Source organism: Medicago sativa, chromosome 5, assembly GCF_051527215.1.
Source record: "Medicago sativa cultivar Bolivia chromosome 5, Bolivia_mono, whole genome shotgun sequence".
Classification (NCBI taxonomy): domain Eukaryota; kingdom Viridiplantae; phylum Streptophyta; class Magnoliopsida; order Fabales; family Fabaceae; genus Medicago; species Medicago sativa.
The window spans coordinates 46,263,750-46,282,726 of record NC_140753.1 but is presented as its reverse complement, the minus strand read 5'-3'; the positions used below and the strand labels follow the sequence as shown (position 1 = coordinate 46,282,726).

At 32.4% G+C, this 18,977-nt stretch overlaps 2 protein-coding genes across 3 annotated transcripts; both read left to right on the top strand.

Moving 5' to 3' along the window:
- Positions 1 to 2,276: 2,276 nt before the first annotated feature.
- Positions 2,277 to 18,906, top strand: LOC146922444 (transmembrane emp24 domain-containing protein p24delta3-like). 2 transcript variants are annotated; one of them, XM_085715370.1, is made up of 4 exons: positions 2,277 to 2,616; positions 5,134 to 5,343; positions 5,452 to 5,529; positions 18,778 to 18,906. In XM_085715370.1, exons 1-4 carry the CDS (start codon positions 2,410 to 2,412, stop codon positions 18,895 to 18,897), a joined length of 615 nt encoding a protein of 204 aa, XP_085571496.1. In that variant the 5' UTR covers positions 2,277 to 2,409; the 3' UTR covers positions 18,898 to 18,906. The 2 variants fall into 2 exon arrangements, with proteins under 2 accessions (XP_085571496.1, XP_085571495.1); XM_085715369.1 differs by lacking the exon at positions 18,778 to 18,906 and adding an exon at positions 6,168 to 6,675 and having other exon boundaries at positions 5,452 to 5,528.
- LOC146922445 (FBD-associated F-box protein At4g10400-like) lies at positions 10,765 to 12,057 on the top strand. Its single transcript, XM_085710837.1, has 2 exons — positions 10,765 to 11,691; positions 11,780 to 12,057. Exons 1-2 carry the CDS (start codon positions 10,824 to 10,826, stop codon positions 12,055 to 12,057), a joined length of 1,146 nt encoding a protein of 381 aa, XP_085566963.1. The 5' UTR covers positions 10,765 to 10,823.
- Positions 18,907 to 18,977: the final 71 nt, after the last annotated feature.

Genomic DNA, 18,977 nt, shown 5'->3' with positions numbered 1-18,977 from the left:
GTCACCAACCACAATGTCACCCAAGTGCTATACTACACTTACAAATGTATTTGCCCCTAACACATTTGATGCAAGACCCATCATCGAGTATTGTGACCCATAACTCGAATGAAGACACATTTATATGAATCCATAACTCGGATGAAGATACATTTATATGATGACATATACTCGCCTTTGATTATGAAGGTGCAACCAACAATATATTGTTTAAAGTGGTAAGGGAATCATCGACCCCTTAAACATGTGGGGAGAGAGAGAGAGAGAGAGGATAGATTTATACTAGTTGTTACCATTAATCCCCTCATTATATTGAGTTTACTATCTTGACTCGAAGTACTTAATTCACTATAAGCAATTTGATCACAACACATTTTCTCTAAATGCCGGATAACTATTTCAATTGCTCTTCAAACCCACTAGAAGTACAATTTCTAGTCATATAAACATTCGAGCTTGTACAATCAAGTCGTTGAGGAAACAATTAACTAGAAGTACAATCTATAGTTTTCTCAACCTACAACCTTGGTACAAAAAATTGTTAAAGAACGAGTATTCTCAATGCATGTCTAGGCCGGTGGCATTTAGCATGCCAAAGTGCATCTTCTTGTGTATGGTGCAAAAATGAGCTTTTTACCATTGATTTATTATTAAACTATTCAATGGTTAAGATTAAAGAAGGGCTACTTGAATAGCGGTTTTTTGTGATAATTTGGTATTTCAACAAGAGTATTTCACAATAAACAATTGCAATTCTTTATTGGCTTAATTGCACTTTTGCCCCCTATATTTTGCCAATTGTGCGATTTTGCACCCCATTGTTTCAAACGAGCGATTTTTGCACCGTATATTTTGCCAATTGTGCGATTTTGCACCCCATTGTTTCAAACGAGCGATTTTGCACCCCATAGTTTTCCCCCTTTCGATTTTGCACCCCAAAAAATCATAAAAATATTCAGCTTTTTCCAAAAATTTTAAAAAATCGAAAAAAATTTAAAAAATTAGAAAAAAAATCGAGAAAATATAATCGTATTTTTTAAAAAATTCTGGAATTTAATTTTCAAAATACAAAAAAAAGTAAATTTTCAAAATTTTAAAAAAATCGACCATTTTTTAAATTGGTATCCAGCTTTTTAAAAATTAAATTTTTTTCCGAATTTTTTTAAGAAAAATCGACCTTTTTTAAAATTTTGAAAATTTATTTTTGTTTGTATTTTGAAAATTAAATTCCAAAATTTTAAAAAATCCGATTATATTTTCTCGATTTTTTTCTAATTTTTTAAATTTTTTTCGATTTTTTAAATTTTTTGGAAAAAAGCTGAATATTTTTATGATTTTTTGGGTACAAAATTAGAAAAGGGGAAAACTATGGGGTGCAAAATCGCTCGTTTGAAACAATGGGGTGCAAAATCGCACAATTGGCAAAATATAGGGTGCAAAATCGCTCGTTTGAAACAATGGGGTGCAAAATCGCACAATTGGCAAAATGTAAGGGGCAAAAGTGCAATTAAGCCAACAACTTTTTAAACAATGCTTCAACATAATTTTAGAGGAGTGATATTTTGACAACAAAAATCAAACAACTTTAATGACAACCTTTTTCTCTCTTCTTATTCAACAATAACAATAGAGAGAGAAAAAGGAAGAGAGAGAATAAAAGTATAATGTGAGTATGAGAGAGAAAGTTGTCACAAAAGTTGTTTAAAAGTGGTTGTTCAAATATCATTTCTCTTATTCTTTGAGCATTGATATTTGGACAAGTAAAAAGCAACAACTATCTACACCGTAGGTCAGCCGCGAAACCTCGCCCTGAGTTATCACACATCCCAATGCAAGAAAGAGTGATTAAAAAAATTGATTGGTGTGTCTTAACCGTATTGATATACGGTGTGGTTGTCAACTTGAATGTTCACTTATCATTTATATTTTGAAATTTTGAAAGTTTACTTTTTATTTCATAAAAATCTGACCAATTGTGAGATATAAATGCCGACAAATAACTATTTATTTCATAAAATATATTGTTAATGTAAAAATTTAGGAAGCGAAGTACTTTACACCTTAATTTATGAGTGTGTAGTAGAAGTTCTCCAAAAATTATTATTTATTCCAACAGTTGGGTCATACAAGGCCATATCATCATACAAATCGTGAATCCCATTGGTCAAGACCATGCCATGTAGGCTGCATACGCGTCACCACTTCCAAATCTCCTCTCACACGCGCCCCTTCCCCCTGTCCTTCTTTATACCAACACAAACTTAATTTATCAACCTACCCTCCCAAGAAACCCAAACCCTGTTGCAAATAAAAACATTACCTCAACAAAAAGCAAGAGACAAAACTACACAAAATTGAAATCTTATCAGATCTAGCAACAACAGTGTCTTATTATTCTAAGGTCAAACTATGAAGTTAAGAGATGGAAGTGAAATCACTACTATGCTAGTATTGTTATTGTGCTTAACAACTCTCTTTCTAAAAACAGAAGCTATATGGTTGACTATTCCAAGTTCAGGTACTAAATGTGTGTCTGAGGATATTCAAACACATGTCGTTGTTTTAGCAGATTACTATGTTGTAACTGATGAAGGTCTTCACACTATTTCCGCAAAGGTATGTTCCCTAATCATTGCTTAGTTTAGATAAATTAATTATTTATTATGTTATTTAATTTACTTTTACATTCATGTTGCTCAAGTTAACTATTGTGATCGGGGTTCGGTAGCTCAACTGATTTGATGTAAGAGTAAATATTTAAGCTAGCCCAGTTGGTTAAGGAGTTGGATGTAGTGGGTTCAAACCCGGACAAAAGAGTAAATATTTAATTTAACAACTAGTGTGATCTATATAGAAGGGTAATTTTCTTTCAAATTATTGTTAGACTTAGATCGATGATGAATTGTAGAAGAAGGCCTGCTTGTTTTATAATTTTTGTTGATATGAACTTAATACAATTTTTGGCCTTACTTGTTGCTGTTCACATGCCCTGTTGAAGATCTAGACCAAGTTAGGGACCTTTTTCTCAGGGTATAATGTTGTTGAAACAGGATATCATTAGTTTAGTGTTGGAAAAATAATCAAAAGTTTACCAACAATGGATTGGTCCAGGTAATAGGGGACTGGAATCCTTTAAGCAAGTGGTTAGGGGTTCAATCTGGTGGTGTTGTTGCTAGGACCCTGGATCGTTCAAATTTTTGAACTTTTAGGGTATGTTTGGATTGAGGGTCCGGGAGGGGAAGGGAGGGGAGGGTTTACTTTTTGTTTTTAAATTACGGACTATATAACATGTTTTTTTAAAATAAATTAAGTGTGATTGAAGTATTATATGATTGTTTATCATGTTAATATGTTAACTTTTTATAAAACATTTCATAGTGTCCGGAATTTAAAAATGAAAAGCAAACCCTTCCCTCCCTTCCCCTCCCAAACCCTTCATCCAAACACACCCTTAATCAATTATAATTATAATATATATTTTTCGATGTTGTCGAACACATCTCTCTCAAATATAAGCCACAAGACAATCTAAAAATGGGTGAACTAAAATTGGTTTGAACCTCTTTGGGCTAGTGGTGCTAAACTTGGGGGTTCAAAATGCAAAATATAAAGAGATATATCCGCGATTTTTAAGTTTAGGAGGTTCGGCTGAACCCGCACTATTGTGTGGTTCCACCACTGTCGATCCGGACTCTTGTGTATGGAGAAAAATTTGACTAGGAGGTGAGAATCCATATTGTGTGTCCCACATGTTCCCCGATGAAGATTTGTCATCGCTAAACGGCGGTGGTAACTTGATACCTATAACATCAATGAAGATTTGTTATAGCTAAACGGTTGTGGAAACTTAATACCTATAACATGGTAACAAAAAATCAATCAAAAGTTTCAAACATTCATTGAATTTGATAGTTTTAATTCATAGTAAATTGTTATGTTAATGAAATTTGGGATTTGATCTACAAATCTAAATTGAGTGATAGTTTTCAATTTTCAATGGCTTACAAATCTAAATTGATGAACAAACTCATATCTCTGTTAAAATAAACCAGCCTTTTGTTTGTTGAAGTTATATGGGTTGGACAATTTAATCTCTCAAATTGTGAACGTCCGTCAATTTAGTCCTATTTCCGAATTTAGAACAACCATTTGAAATGTTTTATGTTTATCTTGGTGCAACAAGATATCAATTCAATATGTAGGTCTTTTATTAGTTTTCAATTTTCATGGATATTTTCTAAATAGACATTTTGATAGAGGGACCAAGTTTACGTGCATTCTTTAATTCAAAGGATTACATTTCTCTTTTGTGAGTTTGAGGGATTAGATTGCCGGATCCTTAGATTTTTCTGAGCCAAAAATGCTTATTTTCTCTATCCAGGGAGCTTATGAAGAGTGGATAAGCTTCTTGGAATTCATAAGCTTACTAGGGGAGCTCATTGTAAACAGCTTATGGGAGCTCATAAGCTCTTACAATATTTTCTCCCAAACTGGTTCATAAGCACTTATGCAGTATATAAGTCCAAATGATTCCTTATAAAACCAATCCAAATAGCCCATAGAAGATGGTAGGTGTGAATAATCACTTGTAGTGAGAACGTCTCATTTGAGCAAATGTCTATCACTTATAACTTTTGAGTTTGGTCATCAGATTTGCTGTCCGTTGATGCACAACTTCGGGATGGTTTTCAAATTTGACATAACATGTAATCTTATTTATGATAATTAACATTTTCTTGAGTGTTTTCGCGGGTGAGCCTATTGTATGAGTGTTCTCACACTCGATCTTTGTGAGTGTGATTTTTCCAGAAATCAAGTATAATTTAAGGATTTAATTCATATACATTGTCATTGTAAAAAAATTGATATTGATATTAATCAAATTCGGCTTTAATCATAACTGCTTTTAAAATCACATATATAATTGGTTGGTTGTATTAAAAAAATTGATATTGATATTAATCAAATTCGGCTTTAATCATAACTGCTTTTAAAATCACATATATATTGATTGGTTGGTTGTATTTTACCGACTATGTATTACTTTTTAGACTGACATTGTATCACAATTAAATTGATAATTTAAGGGATATCTATTGATTATCTGCTTTTATTTAATTTATATTTTTGCAGGTAACATCTCCTTTTGGAAACAACGTTCACCATAATGAAAACGTTACACAAGGACAGTTTGCATTTACAACTACCGAGAGTGGAAATTATGTGGCATGCTTTTGGATGGAAGGAAAACACCCAGAAGGTAGTGTAAGTGTCAGCCTTGATTGGAAAACTGGAATTTCAGCAAAGGATTGGGATTCTGTTGCAAAGAAAGAAAAGATTGAGGTGAATAAAAATCTGCACTCATGCTGTGTTTTTTCTTTTTGTGATGTATGAATGGAATTTAATCCATATTAATGTTTTGCTTATATGATTTGTTTGCTTTGGTTCAAGGGTGTTGAACTTGAAATCAGGAAGCTCGAAGGAATAGTGGATGCCATCCACGATTATCTAATTTATTTGAAGGAAAAGTAAGTTTCTTACTCTTACTTTTAAAGTTTGATTAGATCAGGGTGTATCATTAATTTCATACGGTTGTGCGAGAAATGAAAGAATTTGAAGAATTTATTTAGACTCTCCAAAATTCTCCTCTAATACATTTTTTAAGTTCTCCCAAATTAGGGAATTTTGTATTATGAAGAAAAATAAATTCCTCAAAACCCTCGATTCTTCCCCTCTTAAATTTCCAAACATACCCTTAAGTTTGATTTCAGTTTGGATACGTGTATTTGACCATGTGATGCTCGGTTCGAGATTGGCACAATGAAATCTAAGATTACATGTATAAAACTATATTACAAAGACCGCATGTATTAATTAAATTCTCAACTTAATTAAAATATCATATGTTACTCGATTTTCCATCCGAATTTCAGTAATGGTCAAGTCTGTAGATTGTGAAATGTACTTCACTAAATCGATAGTTGGTTTTATTTTAAAAAATATTTCTCTGTAGAAGCGACGTCCTTAAGTATCTTCATTACACGAAAAAGACCTGTTATACTTCCTCTAGGAAACAAAAAATGATTATACTGTGTAAAAATATTGCTAGTAACTTTATAGTTGATTATTGCTTTTCAAAATTTAATTTTTCCTTGACATTGCTACAGGGAAGCAACGATGAGGGAAGTGAGTGAGAAAACAAATGCTCGAGTCGCTTGGTTTAGTATCATGTCCCTTGGTCTCTGCGTTTTAGTTTCTGGATTGCAACTTTGGTATCTACAGCGCTACTTTCGAAAGAAGAAGCTCATATAGATACCGCTATTTGTATGAAATTTCTCAACAAAATTATTTTTTCTCAAGTTTTTGAGAATCTAGTTGAGGCAAAAGGAAACTTGGCAAGCAATTCAACAAACAAGAAACCAAGAAGAGGCACTCACATCGATTAGGGCGCCTAACAGAATGCTTACTAACTTTTGGCAATATAGGAAAAAAATATGGTTTGAATGGTGTGAAATGTGTACTTTTTGTCACCCCTGTTGAATTTCACTCTTTTTGGTTTGTAGTGTTTGTTGAATGTCATCTATTTGTACTATAGAGCAGCTATGACAACTGGTATTGTCTCAATGAACTTTACATTACCACTTGAATACTATAAGATTTTTTTCATTAAATGTACTTTCTCTACTCTTACTTTTCTATTCCTATCATTTTGGTTCTCTCATTGTGTACATTATGACTGAAAATACCTGCATCAATGATGTTCAAATTGACCCAAAGAAACTTCCTGCTACACATTTGGAATGCTTTGATAGCAGGGGATCCCATACTCCTTAAACTTCTAAAAGTTGCACCTAGACTCAAAATATTTTAAATTTGGAACACCCTTGATTTTGTTTTTGGATGAATACCCAAATGAATGGTTTATGGTTCTATGTGCATATATCATTGGGAAAATGTTCAATTGGTGTAATGTTATTGAATTATGAAGATGATGTTTTGTTGTTGATTATGAGCGATAATTGTTGAATTGATGTACTACTTGTTGAATGATGTTTGTGTTGCAGAATAAGATTTAGAGAATTAGACTAAAATATATATATATATATATATATATATATATCTCAAACCTTAGATGTAAATAAACGGCTGAGATTAAAATACTCCTTTTCTCTATTTGCATGCACCCTTCTCCTATTTGTGCCAACCCTTCGTCTCTCTGCCTGCTTTCATTCCAATTCTTTACCAAATTCCTCATCTTCTTTTACAAAGAAAATTAATTCATGGAGTTCCAAATTCCTCATCTTCTTTTACAAAGAAAATTAATTCATGGAGTTAAAAGTTGAATTTCTCTTCTTAACAAAGCCTACATCTATATTTTATTTTTTCATACCAGCACCAAATCCATCTTTCTTATCCATCAATTTGTTGGGGCCCTGCGTTCTCGACATCAAATGAAAGTTGAATAACAAAGCCCAGATCTATGTCTTATTTTATTCTGGAAACTATAGTTTTTTTAATTGTTAATCATTCTGGAAATCTACCTTCACTAACAACAATCTCAGCCAACCACAATCTCTATGTGTTTTTTTTTTCAAATATAAAAATTGAGAATTTTCAACCAGAAAAAAATAAAATGTTTAAAGAACGATTAGAATTTAATTTTTATACCCAATAATCATGATAAAAATAACCAATTAAATTGATTACTAAATAGGAAGATGATGCATGTTGTACAGTTTGAAGAACCAATTTGAACAAAGATGAAAGTGAAGAATTCCAAAAACAAAAAACAATTGGTTTGGTGGGGTATCTCGTATATAAAGCGTGGTCATAAGTATAACACCTAAAGCAATTGAACAAAGATGAAAAGTGAAGAAAACCTATGTTTGTGAGAGGAAGAAAACAAGGAAAAATTAAGAGGGAACGAAGAGGAAGATGAAGCGCACTTTTCAAGAGAGGAAGAAACATGTGCTTGCTTAATCAAGTGTACCGAGCCTTTTATGGGAATTTAATCTTGACCGTGTGTTTTGATCTAAGGGATGATATTAAATCCTCTCATCCTCTCATTATAACACTCCTCTCATTTGATACACCCTCTCGTATATTAGGGAAATTTCTTAGCACTTATTTCCTTTTAAAAAACACAAAGGCTTTGTTTGCGAGTTTGGAGGGGAAGGGAGGGGAAGGCTTGAGAAAAAAGGAATGAGCAAGTGGAAGAAACAAAGGAAAATGGGAGGGGAGGGCTTTGGGGGTTAACTTTTCTTCATAATACTAAACCCTCCTCATTTGGGGGAACTTAAAAATTGTATTGGAGGAGGGTTTTGGGGGTTTTGGAGGGTTTATATGAGTTCTTAAAATTTAATCTATGTTGTTATCTTATTTTAAAAATAAAAAATATAGTAATCATATGCATTAACTTATCATTCTCTACAAAACCACTCTTTTAAATTTTTTGAAAGATTTCTCCATTTTTTCTCATATTTTCCACCCTCAAAGCCTTCCCTTCCCCTCCCCTCCAAACTCGCAAACAAAGCCTAAGGTGCAAGTTAACAAGCTACACCCACTTGGGTTTGACCAAAAAACCTTTTTGTCATTATTCAAATCAACTTCAAATAGAAGGATAGTTTTGTAAATTCCATTTATTGGTTATTTAAAACAATTTTATAAAGACAGTACAAAAGAAACCTCGGCCACAATTTTGTTTTATTTTTGTAGCTTAACCTCTCAAGTATTTTTCTTTTTTCAAACACATTTTATTTTTTTACGTTCAATACATTTTATTTAACAAAAAAAATGTATAGAGTAATCTTTTACACTCTCTTTTCAACACTCTCCCAAACACTCACTTCATTATAAAGTCCTTATTTAGGCGTCAATTTGTGTTTGGGAAATAATAACGAATACTTTTTTTTGGAAGAAATGTTTACGAATAGGGGTGTCTTGCACAAATCACTCTTAGCCTTGTCAAATTAGCATGTGACATCTTGTCTCCACATATATTACAGTTTTTTAATTCCAAAATCCAAATCTTTTGTTTTAACATTAATTTATTTTGCTACTAGTTAATTAATGCTATGAAGTTAAACACTTGGAACTACATTGATAACATGTTCATTAATCGGAACAAATCAACGTCTTTCACGCAAATTCTGCCAACAAACCAGGGAAATAATCATGTTCATATGTTAGTTACTAAAATGCCCTTCAATTTAAAATTAATTTGAATAGAGACAAGTGGGTGTAGCTTGCTAACTTGCACCTTAGTGTTTTTAGGTGGGTGCAAGTTAGCGGTCCCCATATATATATATATATATATATATATATATATATATATATATATATATATATATATATATATATAGGGTTTTGCTAGAAGCCACCCATGAAGGTGTCTTTTAGCAATCCACACCTCAAGGTGTGATTTCCACTTTTTAGTTATAACTTTGCTAAAAAACACCTTCATAAAAATTAGTTGGTGTCTTTTAACAAATGCCCATAGAATAACTTGCTAAAAGACACCTTCATAAAATGTGTCTTCTAGCAAAACCCATATATATATATATATATATATATATATATATATATATATATATATATATATATATATATATATATATATTCGTTTTTTTGTGTACAAGTTAATACACGATTGCATAATTATCTAACTAGATCACAAATTTATGTTAAGTTATTTACCTGATAGTATATCTATTAGCGCTCTTTGGGCCTTGAAGTCTTCGTTGACCGTGGTTAACTAACCCAACTCACCTAAACTTTTTTTCGGCAAAAAATAACAAATTGTTCTTTTAATTTTAATTTTAACGCTTAAATACGATTTTCGTCCTTGTAATTTGGGTCGAGTTTTGATTTTCGTCCCTATAAATTTTTTTTTTGAAATACATCCCGGTAAAAATTTTTGTTTTAAAATGGTCCCCGACCCCACTTCGTGATGATTTGGCATGCTTCTTGCCATGTGACAGTTGTTGATCGTGCAACTTTGGCCACGTGGCGATGACGTGGCATGCCACATAATAAAAAATATTTTTTTAAAAATTAAAAAAATTGAAAAAAATAAAAAAATCATAAAAAAATTCCAATTAATTATTTTTTAAAATAAAAATTTGATAAGAAATTTTTAAAAAATTATATAATCTCATAATTCATAACTTTTGAAAATATAATTGTCGGTATTTTCAAAAAAAAATTGTCGATATTTTCGAAAAATTTTAATATATAATTTTAAAATTAAAAAAATTAATTTTTTCGAAAATTTAATTTTCACATTTTTTTTAAAAATTTAATTTTAAAAAGTTTTTTTGTCAAAAAAATAAGTTTTCAAAAATTTTAATTTTCGAAGTTTTTTCAGATTATTTTCTATGATTTTTAAATTTATTTTCAGATTTTTTAATTTTTAAAAATAATTTTCAATTTTTTTTAATTACGTGGATTGCCATGTGGCAAAAGTTGCACGATCGGCAATCGCCACGTGGCAAGAACCATGCCAAATCAGATCAGAAGTGGGGTTAGGGACCTTTTTCAAACAATTTTTTTTTTACATGGATGTATTTCAAATTTTTTTTTTTACAAGGACAAAAATCAAAACCACCCAAATTACAAGCACGAAAATCGTATTTTAATTCTAACTTAATTAATATCCTTCCTTATTTTTACGTTTGATTTTCAACTTATATGGGCTATATATGTGGACGAAATCTATATATTTTTGCTACTTATATGGACTAAATCTAAACACCACTTATTTCACGCAAAATAGGAATCACGCTTTCGCAAAACCCTACCGTCTTTCTTCTTCTTCTCTGTCAATGGAGAACTCAGCAGCACCCGATGATATGATCAGCAACTTACCTAATGAGTTACTTTGTCACATTCTCTCTTTTCTTCCAACCAAACTTGCTTTCACCACAACCCTTCTCTCCAAAAGTTGGGCCCCACTCTGTAACTCACTCACAGCTCTTCGCTTCGACGATGAAACGGTGAAAGACGCTGACAGCTTCTATCGCTTTCGTTGTTTTGTAGATAAACTTATGCTCTTTCCTCATGCCACCAACCAGCCCATCAAAACGTTTTACCTCAAACTCTCTCGATTTTATGAAGTTGAACATCAAAGCTTCTTCTATGCATGGTTAGAAGCCGCAAAACAACGCCGCGTCGAGGAATTTCATCTCCTCCTGGATAACGTAACATTGAAGAATCTCACAATTTTCACCTCTAGAACCCTAGTTGTTGTCAAACTTGAGTGCTTAAAAGTTGAAGGTGAAAATATGTGTGTTAATCTACCAAATCTCAAAACCCTACATCTAAGAGAAATTTGTTTTGAAACTCGAAATAATTTCATGAAACTTCTTAAAGCTTGTCCTATTCTGCAAGATTTGCGTACTTCGTTTGTGACATATACGAGACATAATGAAAATAACAACGTAGAAGAGTTCAAATCCTTGTTCTTGTCCAAATTGGTTAGAGCCTGTATTTGTTCAACCGATATTCAGTTTAATTTAATTTCCAATGTTAACTCTCTACTCATAATGAATATTCCTTTAAAAGGCATTCCTGTGTTTCAAAACTTAATTCATATTCAGCTATGGTTTATTAATTTCTTTCATGGCTGGGATGGTGTAGTAGATTTGCTCAAGAATTGTCCCCAGCTTCAAATTCTTTTTATTCACAAGGTTTGTTGAGAGTAGTTCTAGTATGTTTGTTTGCTTGTTCTTATTTTTTTACTTATATTTTTGATAAATTTTACTTTTAATATATTCGACAGGGGGCTTCTGCTTATCGAATGAATGGAAATGCCCGATTTCAGTTCCTGAATGTGTTTCCTCTTGGCTCAGATCATGTACTATTTTAAATTTTGATGGCTCAGCAATTGATCTTGCTTTCACAACATATATTTTGCAGAATGCAAGACTCTTACAGGCCATGACAATCAATGGTACTGCTCAATCTTCAAATGGATTGAAAAAGCCTCAAATTATGCAAGAGTTATCCTCCTGTCCAAGGATGTCTCCTGAATGCAAACTTTCATTTGCATTTAAGTAGTTTCTAGATTTTAGTGTTTTCATTATTTTATGTTTTAATATGCAAAGATATCGGTATCCTTTCTAGATTTCTAGATTTCCTTTGCATTCAAGCAGTTTCTTGATCTTCTCGTACAAATTAATTTGGATGATGGTCTTTTTGTATGGACAAATTAGTTTTATTTTGCTCTATTGCATTGAAAGTGAGAATTGATCCTAGTTGTTATTAAAGTTGTTTAATTTTGCTTGTTATTGGAATATGTTGGCATCAAACAACTGTGAATGTGATATTCCAATTGTTATCATTTACACGGTGCTGACGTTATTAATATTGTCTTTTCTTTGTTAACAATAGAATGATCCAAAGGAAATGCAATGGAAACAGATAGTTACTACTTTCTCGTTCTTACTTTGTACCTAATCCTTATGATTTAAACACAACATCAAAACCTCTTTGGCCAAGTTGTCACATTTCAAGAACCACTCCCAAAAGCTTAAGTTGGTTATCTGGAAATGCATGAACTGTTCTATATTTAACACATAATTTTGGCAAATTTTCTGGAGAACTTTGAATTTTATGAATTTCTCCCTATTCGCTTGTTTGGATTCTCTATTTCAAATGTTGTTCCTCTTGCGGTTATCAGATTTTGCCATTAAGCTTCCATTTTGTATTGCTTCCTTTCTTTCTGTTATAATAACTGTTTCTTTAAGAATTTTTATGTGATTCCTATTTTTGGTGTTCAAGCTTTAGTCTATGCTTTTTGCTTGTGTTGTTATTTCTTTCATCCATTGCATGCCTTGTGTGCAGATGTAAGTGGTTAATAAATTTTTCAATTTAAAAAAACAAAAGTAATGAAAAGGTTCAATAATTCACACTATTACTTTTTTATGTTTGTTTTTGTGGTTCTAAAGCTCTACATTATTTTAACATTGAGGTTTTTTTTTTTTTTTGACAGAAACAAATTTAACATTGAAGTTATGCTTGTTGGTTTACTACTAAAAATTCAATCTGTTTTGGTACATAAGTTCTCTTAAAATTACTGAAAAGCCATATATGTCTTATGGGTTGCTTGAAGCTATTTATATGCTTTATTTGAAACCAGAGGGATAACTCACTTTTTTTTTTTTTGAAGCTATTTATATGCTTTATTTGAAACCAGAGGGATAACTCACTTTTTTTTTTTTTTTTTTTTGTCATTTCCAACATTAGGTATTTATATAAGTGCTGAGTCTCTCAAAAAAAAAAAAAATCTAAGTGCTTAGTATCTAGCAGATACAAAATTATGGGAAGGGCCTTTTCCTATATATACATAAAGCAAAATCTGCCTATTGATACTGTTTTTTTGTTGTTATTTTGTCATTCATTTTGTGAAGTTTGAGATATTGGCTATAGTCCATCCTACTATCTTAAAGAAATGCATTTGAGGGGTTTTATTTTGATACTTAAAATGAACCTCTTTAATTTTGAGTTTTTGTTTCTTTGCAGATATGATATAACCTTCAAACGTGCCATTCATGATGAGTTTAATCGCAATGATTTATTTACTTATTCAATTTAATATTGATGTGGTTAGTTCCTTCTCATGTTTGGCCACGTTTGGCAATAATTTTCGTAGGTAACTGAGGTTTTGACTGAGTATCGTTTCACTTCAATCGCAAGAATTTCAAACTGTATTAACTATGGTTAGACAATGCATATATTCTTTGTCTTTTCATTTGTTAGGCAAGTGCACGGTTTATCGAAGTAGTAAAAAGAGAGTATCGTTCCGACAAGGTCTTTTCATTTGTTAGGCAAGTGCACGGTTTATCGAAGTAGTAAAAGAGAGTATCGTTCCGACAGAGAGTTGTTCAATTCAATTAACTTTTATTGATGATTAGAAGAAAGTTCAGTTGTAAAGTTTGGATTTTTAGAGATTAAAAATAGCAATAATAAAAAGCGCATTGGGATTATTGGTTCATCTAAATAACAAGTCCTTCACAAACAAACCCTAAACCGGAATTTTATATTGGACCCACTTTCTAAAGACAAGTTTCTCTTAAGCCTATCATATCTTCTTTCGGTCTCGGTGAGTGTGTTCCTCTAGCAATCACGCCTATTCTCATGGTTGATTGCTATTGGAATCCTTGAAGAACGAAACTTTATTTGTCTCAAGGTTTGCTAGACTATTCTCATGTTTCGCAATCCTTGTCTAATTTCACTTGTTCCAATATTAAAACTTCATCTTTCGATCCATCGCTTAACATTTGTGATGATGAATTAACAAATACTAACCCTCCGCTGTCGCTTTATGAGTTTGATATTTGTTAATTCATTATAACAACGGTGAAATTAGATTAGAAAGTAGATTTATATAAAATTAGGGTTCAAGATTAGTTTGATTAGGATTATGTCATTTAGACTTTTCCAACAATCCCAAGACAAGAAGAGTTTACTCACTTATGTTCATCGTAGACATAGAAGAGAAGAAGGAGAAGAATATAAAATAAAAGGAAGAACTTTTATTAAAGAAGACAATTGTCACTATTGAATTCCAAGAACAAAAAGATGAATTGTTATGATAGCTAGCTACTCTATTTATAGTTTACAACGACTTAAGCCTTAAGAAATACATCACTAGAATATTCCACAAGAAACCACGTGCTTTTAGGTCAGAAATAAACTTCCTTTCAAAATTTTATAAATCTATACAAATGTGCACATATAAGATATACCGTACATAAGCATATGCTGTAATAGATTTACTTTGATAAACAACAAGCTAGTTTATTCAATAAATTTTTACATAAGTACTTATATGAAGTGTTTATCTACTAAGTAATATAGAAGTGTTTTTAAAGTAGGGGACAACATTGGAAGTACATTGAGCTTTTCATTAGGATACGCCAAGTCTCATGGCCTTATTTTATTTTATATGATTGAAGAAAACTTCATGCATCAATCGTTTCTTCACCCTCAAGAAAGCCTGAAACCTATTTTATACTTGTGTTTCCTATTTCCAAAGAATGATCAAGTGTTTGGTTACACTTTAAACTTGTGTGCTGTAATTTTATTTCTTGTTTGGGTTAGTATGAAGTTGGTACGAAGTTTCGACCGCTGCTTATCGGTGACTAAACTTTGTCGAGGAACCTGTGAGATACCAAGGTGAGTTTTCATCTCCCAACTGAATATTTTTCATGCACAAGAGGCAGTAATTGAACCTCTGATCACTTACGTAAGGGACCAGTCCCTTACCACTTGGACCAATCCACTATTAGTAACATGTATGTTGAAATCTATCAAGAAGTCTTGTTTGTGGTAAACATATCTTTTTATATATCATATGTTACTCGATATGCAATCCTAATTTTAGTAATGGTCTTAATTTTATGTATTTCGCTAAATCGATAGTTGGTATTATTTCTAAAAAAGAATTCTCTGTAGAAGTGAAGTTCTTGGGTATCTTCGTTACACCAAAAAGACCTGTTATGCTTCCTCTAGGAAACAAAAAAAGATTATTACTGTAAAAATATTGCTAGTAACTGTTATACTTGATTGTTGCGTTTGAAAGTTTAATTTTTCCTGTCCAGTGCTACAGGGAAGCAACGATGAGGGAATAGAGTGAAAAAAAATGCTAGAGTCGCTTGGTTTAGTTTCTGGATTGCAACTTTGGCATCTAAGTGCTTCTTTCGAAAGAAGAAGCAGATATAGATATTGCTATTTGTATGAAATTTCTCAACAAAATTATTTTTCTCAAGTTTTTGAGAATCTTATTGAGGCAAAAGGAAAATTGGCAAGCAATTCAACAATCAAGAAACCAAGAAGAGGCACTCGCATCGACAAAATGCTTACTGGCTTGAAGGGTGTGATATGTGTACTTTCTTTGAATATTCCCTCTTCTCTTTTGTTTTCGGTGTTTGTTAAATCTTAGCTATGACTGGTATTGTCTCAGTGCATTTTACATGACCACTTCAATACATCAACAAGATTCTTTCTTTAACTGCACTTTCTCTGCCTAACTGTTCTATTGCTATCATTTTGGTGCTCTCATTGTGTACATCATGACGTTCAAATTGCCCTGAAAAAGCTTCTTGATCTCGGAACTCTGCCATCAGGAATGATTTGATAGCCGGGGGAATGCAGTGAGGGTGTGCACCCATACACCCTAAACTTTTAAAAATTGCACATCTACTCTTATATTTTGAACACCCTGAGTTTTGTATTTTGATGACTACCTAAAAGAATGGTTTGTCATAATCAGAGCATATCATTAGCAACTCACAAATATAATTAGAAATGGTGAATATTAAAATAATAAGAATTATGAATTTGCAAGAATTTAAATGATCATGAAACTGAAAGGTGCATAATTTTAAGAAAAAAATATAATAAAATAAAAAATAAGAAATTGAAAATATGGATAAGCATGAAGAAAAAATATTATAGAACAAAAACAAGAAATTGAAATATTATGGAAAAGTTGAATTATAAGCCGTGGAGAATGATTGCCACAAGAATATTTGATTTCTTGATAAGATCAAATTCAGTGGTCCAATTCAGAATAAAAAAGAGACATAAATCTCATAGATACAGTGTAAATTTTCATCAAAATTATTTTTTATTCCATTAGGGCGTGAACATATATAGGGCATGGGAGGAATCAGTTTGTTGATTGTTTACAATAAAAGAGAAGAAATGTGTATAACATTAATATTATTGAAAGTTTAACCCCCGCTTTAGGCTTTGTTTGCGAGTTGGGTTTTGGAGGGGAAGGAAAGGCTTATGGAGAGGTAAACCTTTTTTGCGAGTTTTAAAAAACAAGGGAAAGGTTTTTTTGGGGGGGGGGGGGGGGGGGGGGGTTTGAAGGGCTTCATTTGTCCAATTTTAAAGTTCCCCCAAATTAGGGGGTTTTGGGGGGTTAAACATACAAATTACAAAGTATAACACAATGTATTGATTTTAGGAGAAAAAAGGTACAACAACAACAACAACCAAGCCTTATCCCACTAAGTGGGGTCGGCTACATGGATCAAATGACGCCATAGTGTTCTATCAAAAACCATATTTGGATCCAACTCATTGACCTCTAAATCTTTTCTAATGGTTTTCTTAGGTCTTCCTCTAACTCTTTTAACGACTCTCCTCCATTTGATCTACTCTTCCTACAACGGCATCTACGAGTCTTCTCTCTACATGTCCAAACCATCTAAGCCTATTTTCTACCAACTTTTCTACTATAGGTGCTACCCCCACTCTCTCTCTAATGGTGTCATTCCTAATCCTATTAAGTTTGTCTAGTCTTACCACTCATCCAACACAACATCCTCATCTCCGCTACGCTTACTTTACTCTCGTGTTGGCTCTTAACCGCCCAACACTCCGTACCATACAACATTGCCGGTCTGATTGCTTTGTCCGATAGAACTTTCCTTTCAGCTTAAGTGGCACTTTCTTATCGCACAAAACACCTGAGGCTCTTCTCCATTTCAACCACCCAGCTTGAATACGATGATGTACATCAACTTCTATTTCTCCGTCATAATAGTAAAATTATAACATAATCCCTCCATCTCCTTTCCTTGTTGGTTTTTTAACTCCCAAACAAGTGGAAGGTTTTCCCTCCTTTCTCCCTTCCCTCCCTTTCCTTCCCTTCCCCTCCTTAGCCTTTCCTTTCCTTCCCCTCAAAACTAGCAAACAAAGACTTAATGTCGCTTGCTCTCTTGTAGATTGATTTGTAGCATAAAAGTAGGGCGACAACCCGAAATCCTCAAGTTCATTGGCCTTTTTAATGACTAAATCTCTTGGGCTTTGTTTGCTAGTTGGGTTTTGGAGGGAGGGGAAGGGAAGGAAAGGCTTATGGAGAGTTAAACCCTTGTTTGGGAGTTTAAAAAAATAGGGAAGGGTTTTGGGGGTTTTGAAGGGCTTCATTTGTCCAATTTTAAATTTCCCCCAAATTGGGGGTTTTGGGGGTTAAACATACAAATTGACAATTTTGTCCTCATAATAATTCAAAATTCCAATTATAATTTACAAGATAAATTACAAAGTATAACACAATGTATTGATTTTAAGAAAAAAAATGGTAAAATAGTAAAATTATCACATAAGCCCTTCATCTCCTTTTCTTGTTGATTTCTTTAACTCCCAAACAAGGGGAAGGTTTTCCCTCCTTTCTCCCTTCCCTTCCTTCCCTTCCCTTCCCTTCCTAAGTCTTTCCTTCCCCTTCCCTCAAAACTCGCAAACAAAGCCTTAGAATCTTAATTTTTTGTAACAAAACCGTCTCAATCTTTTCATAGTTATTTCTTCTCTCTTCTCAATAAGATTTTTTTATTTATTTTACAAAACTCTCTCAATTTTTTGACGATTATTTTTCTCTCTCTTCTCAATATGATTTTTTGTTACCAAAGACACATCATGTATACAACTATAATTCAATGACAACATGTATTAATTAAATTCTCAACTTCTTAGTTAAAATATCATATGTTACTAGATGACAAAATGAATATCGCTTTCGGTTTCCAATGCAATAATAACTTTTTCTTTTCAATTGTACCCTCCAATTAATACTCTGCACACTACTTCCAAAGTATTACTTTTAAAACTAACCAATAGTTAATAAGGATAATTTGGTAAAATAATCATTCTCTTTCTTTTAATCATTGCATTTCTTAATATGTGCGTAAACACCTAAAACGACACTCATTTTGAAACGGAGGGAGTATTACATTTCAAAATTTAATTTTTCCTTGACATTGCTACGGGGAAGCAACAATGAGGGAAGTGAGTGAGAAAACAAATGCTCGAGTCGCTTGGTATAGTATCATGTCCCTTGGTCTCTACATTTTAGTTTCTGGATTGCAACTTTGGTATCTACAACGCTAGTTTCGAAAGAAGAAGTTGTTGTTTTTGGATTTCCAAACCGTTGTATTTGGATTTCCAAATTCTATTATCTACCGAAGTTG

Coding starts and splice junctions, on each gene's coding strand:
- LOC146922444 (XM_085715369.1), top strand. CDS start 2,410: ATGAAGTTAAGAGATGGAAGTGAAATCACTACTATGCTAGTATTGTTA. Junction 2,617..5,133: donor TTCACACTATTTCCGCAAAG/GTATGTTCCCTA, acceptor ATATTTTTGCAG/GTAACATCTCCTTTTGGAAA. Junction 5,529..6,167: donor CTAATTTATTTGAAGGAAAA/GTAAGTTTCTTA, acceptor ACATTGCTACAG/GGAAGCAACGATGAGGGAAG.
- LOC146922445 (XM_085710837.1), top strand. CDS start 10,824: ATGGAGAACTCAGCAGCACCCGATGATATGATCAGCAACTTACCTAAT. Junction 11,692..11,779: donor TCTTTTTATTCACAAGGTTT/GTTGAGAGTAGT, acceptor TATATTCGACAG/GGGGCTTCTGCTTATCGAAT.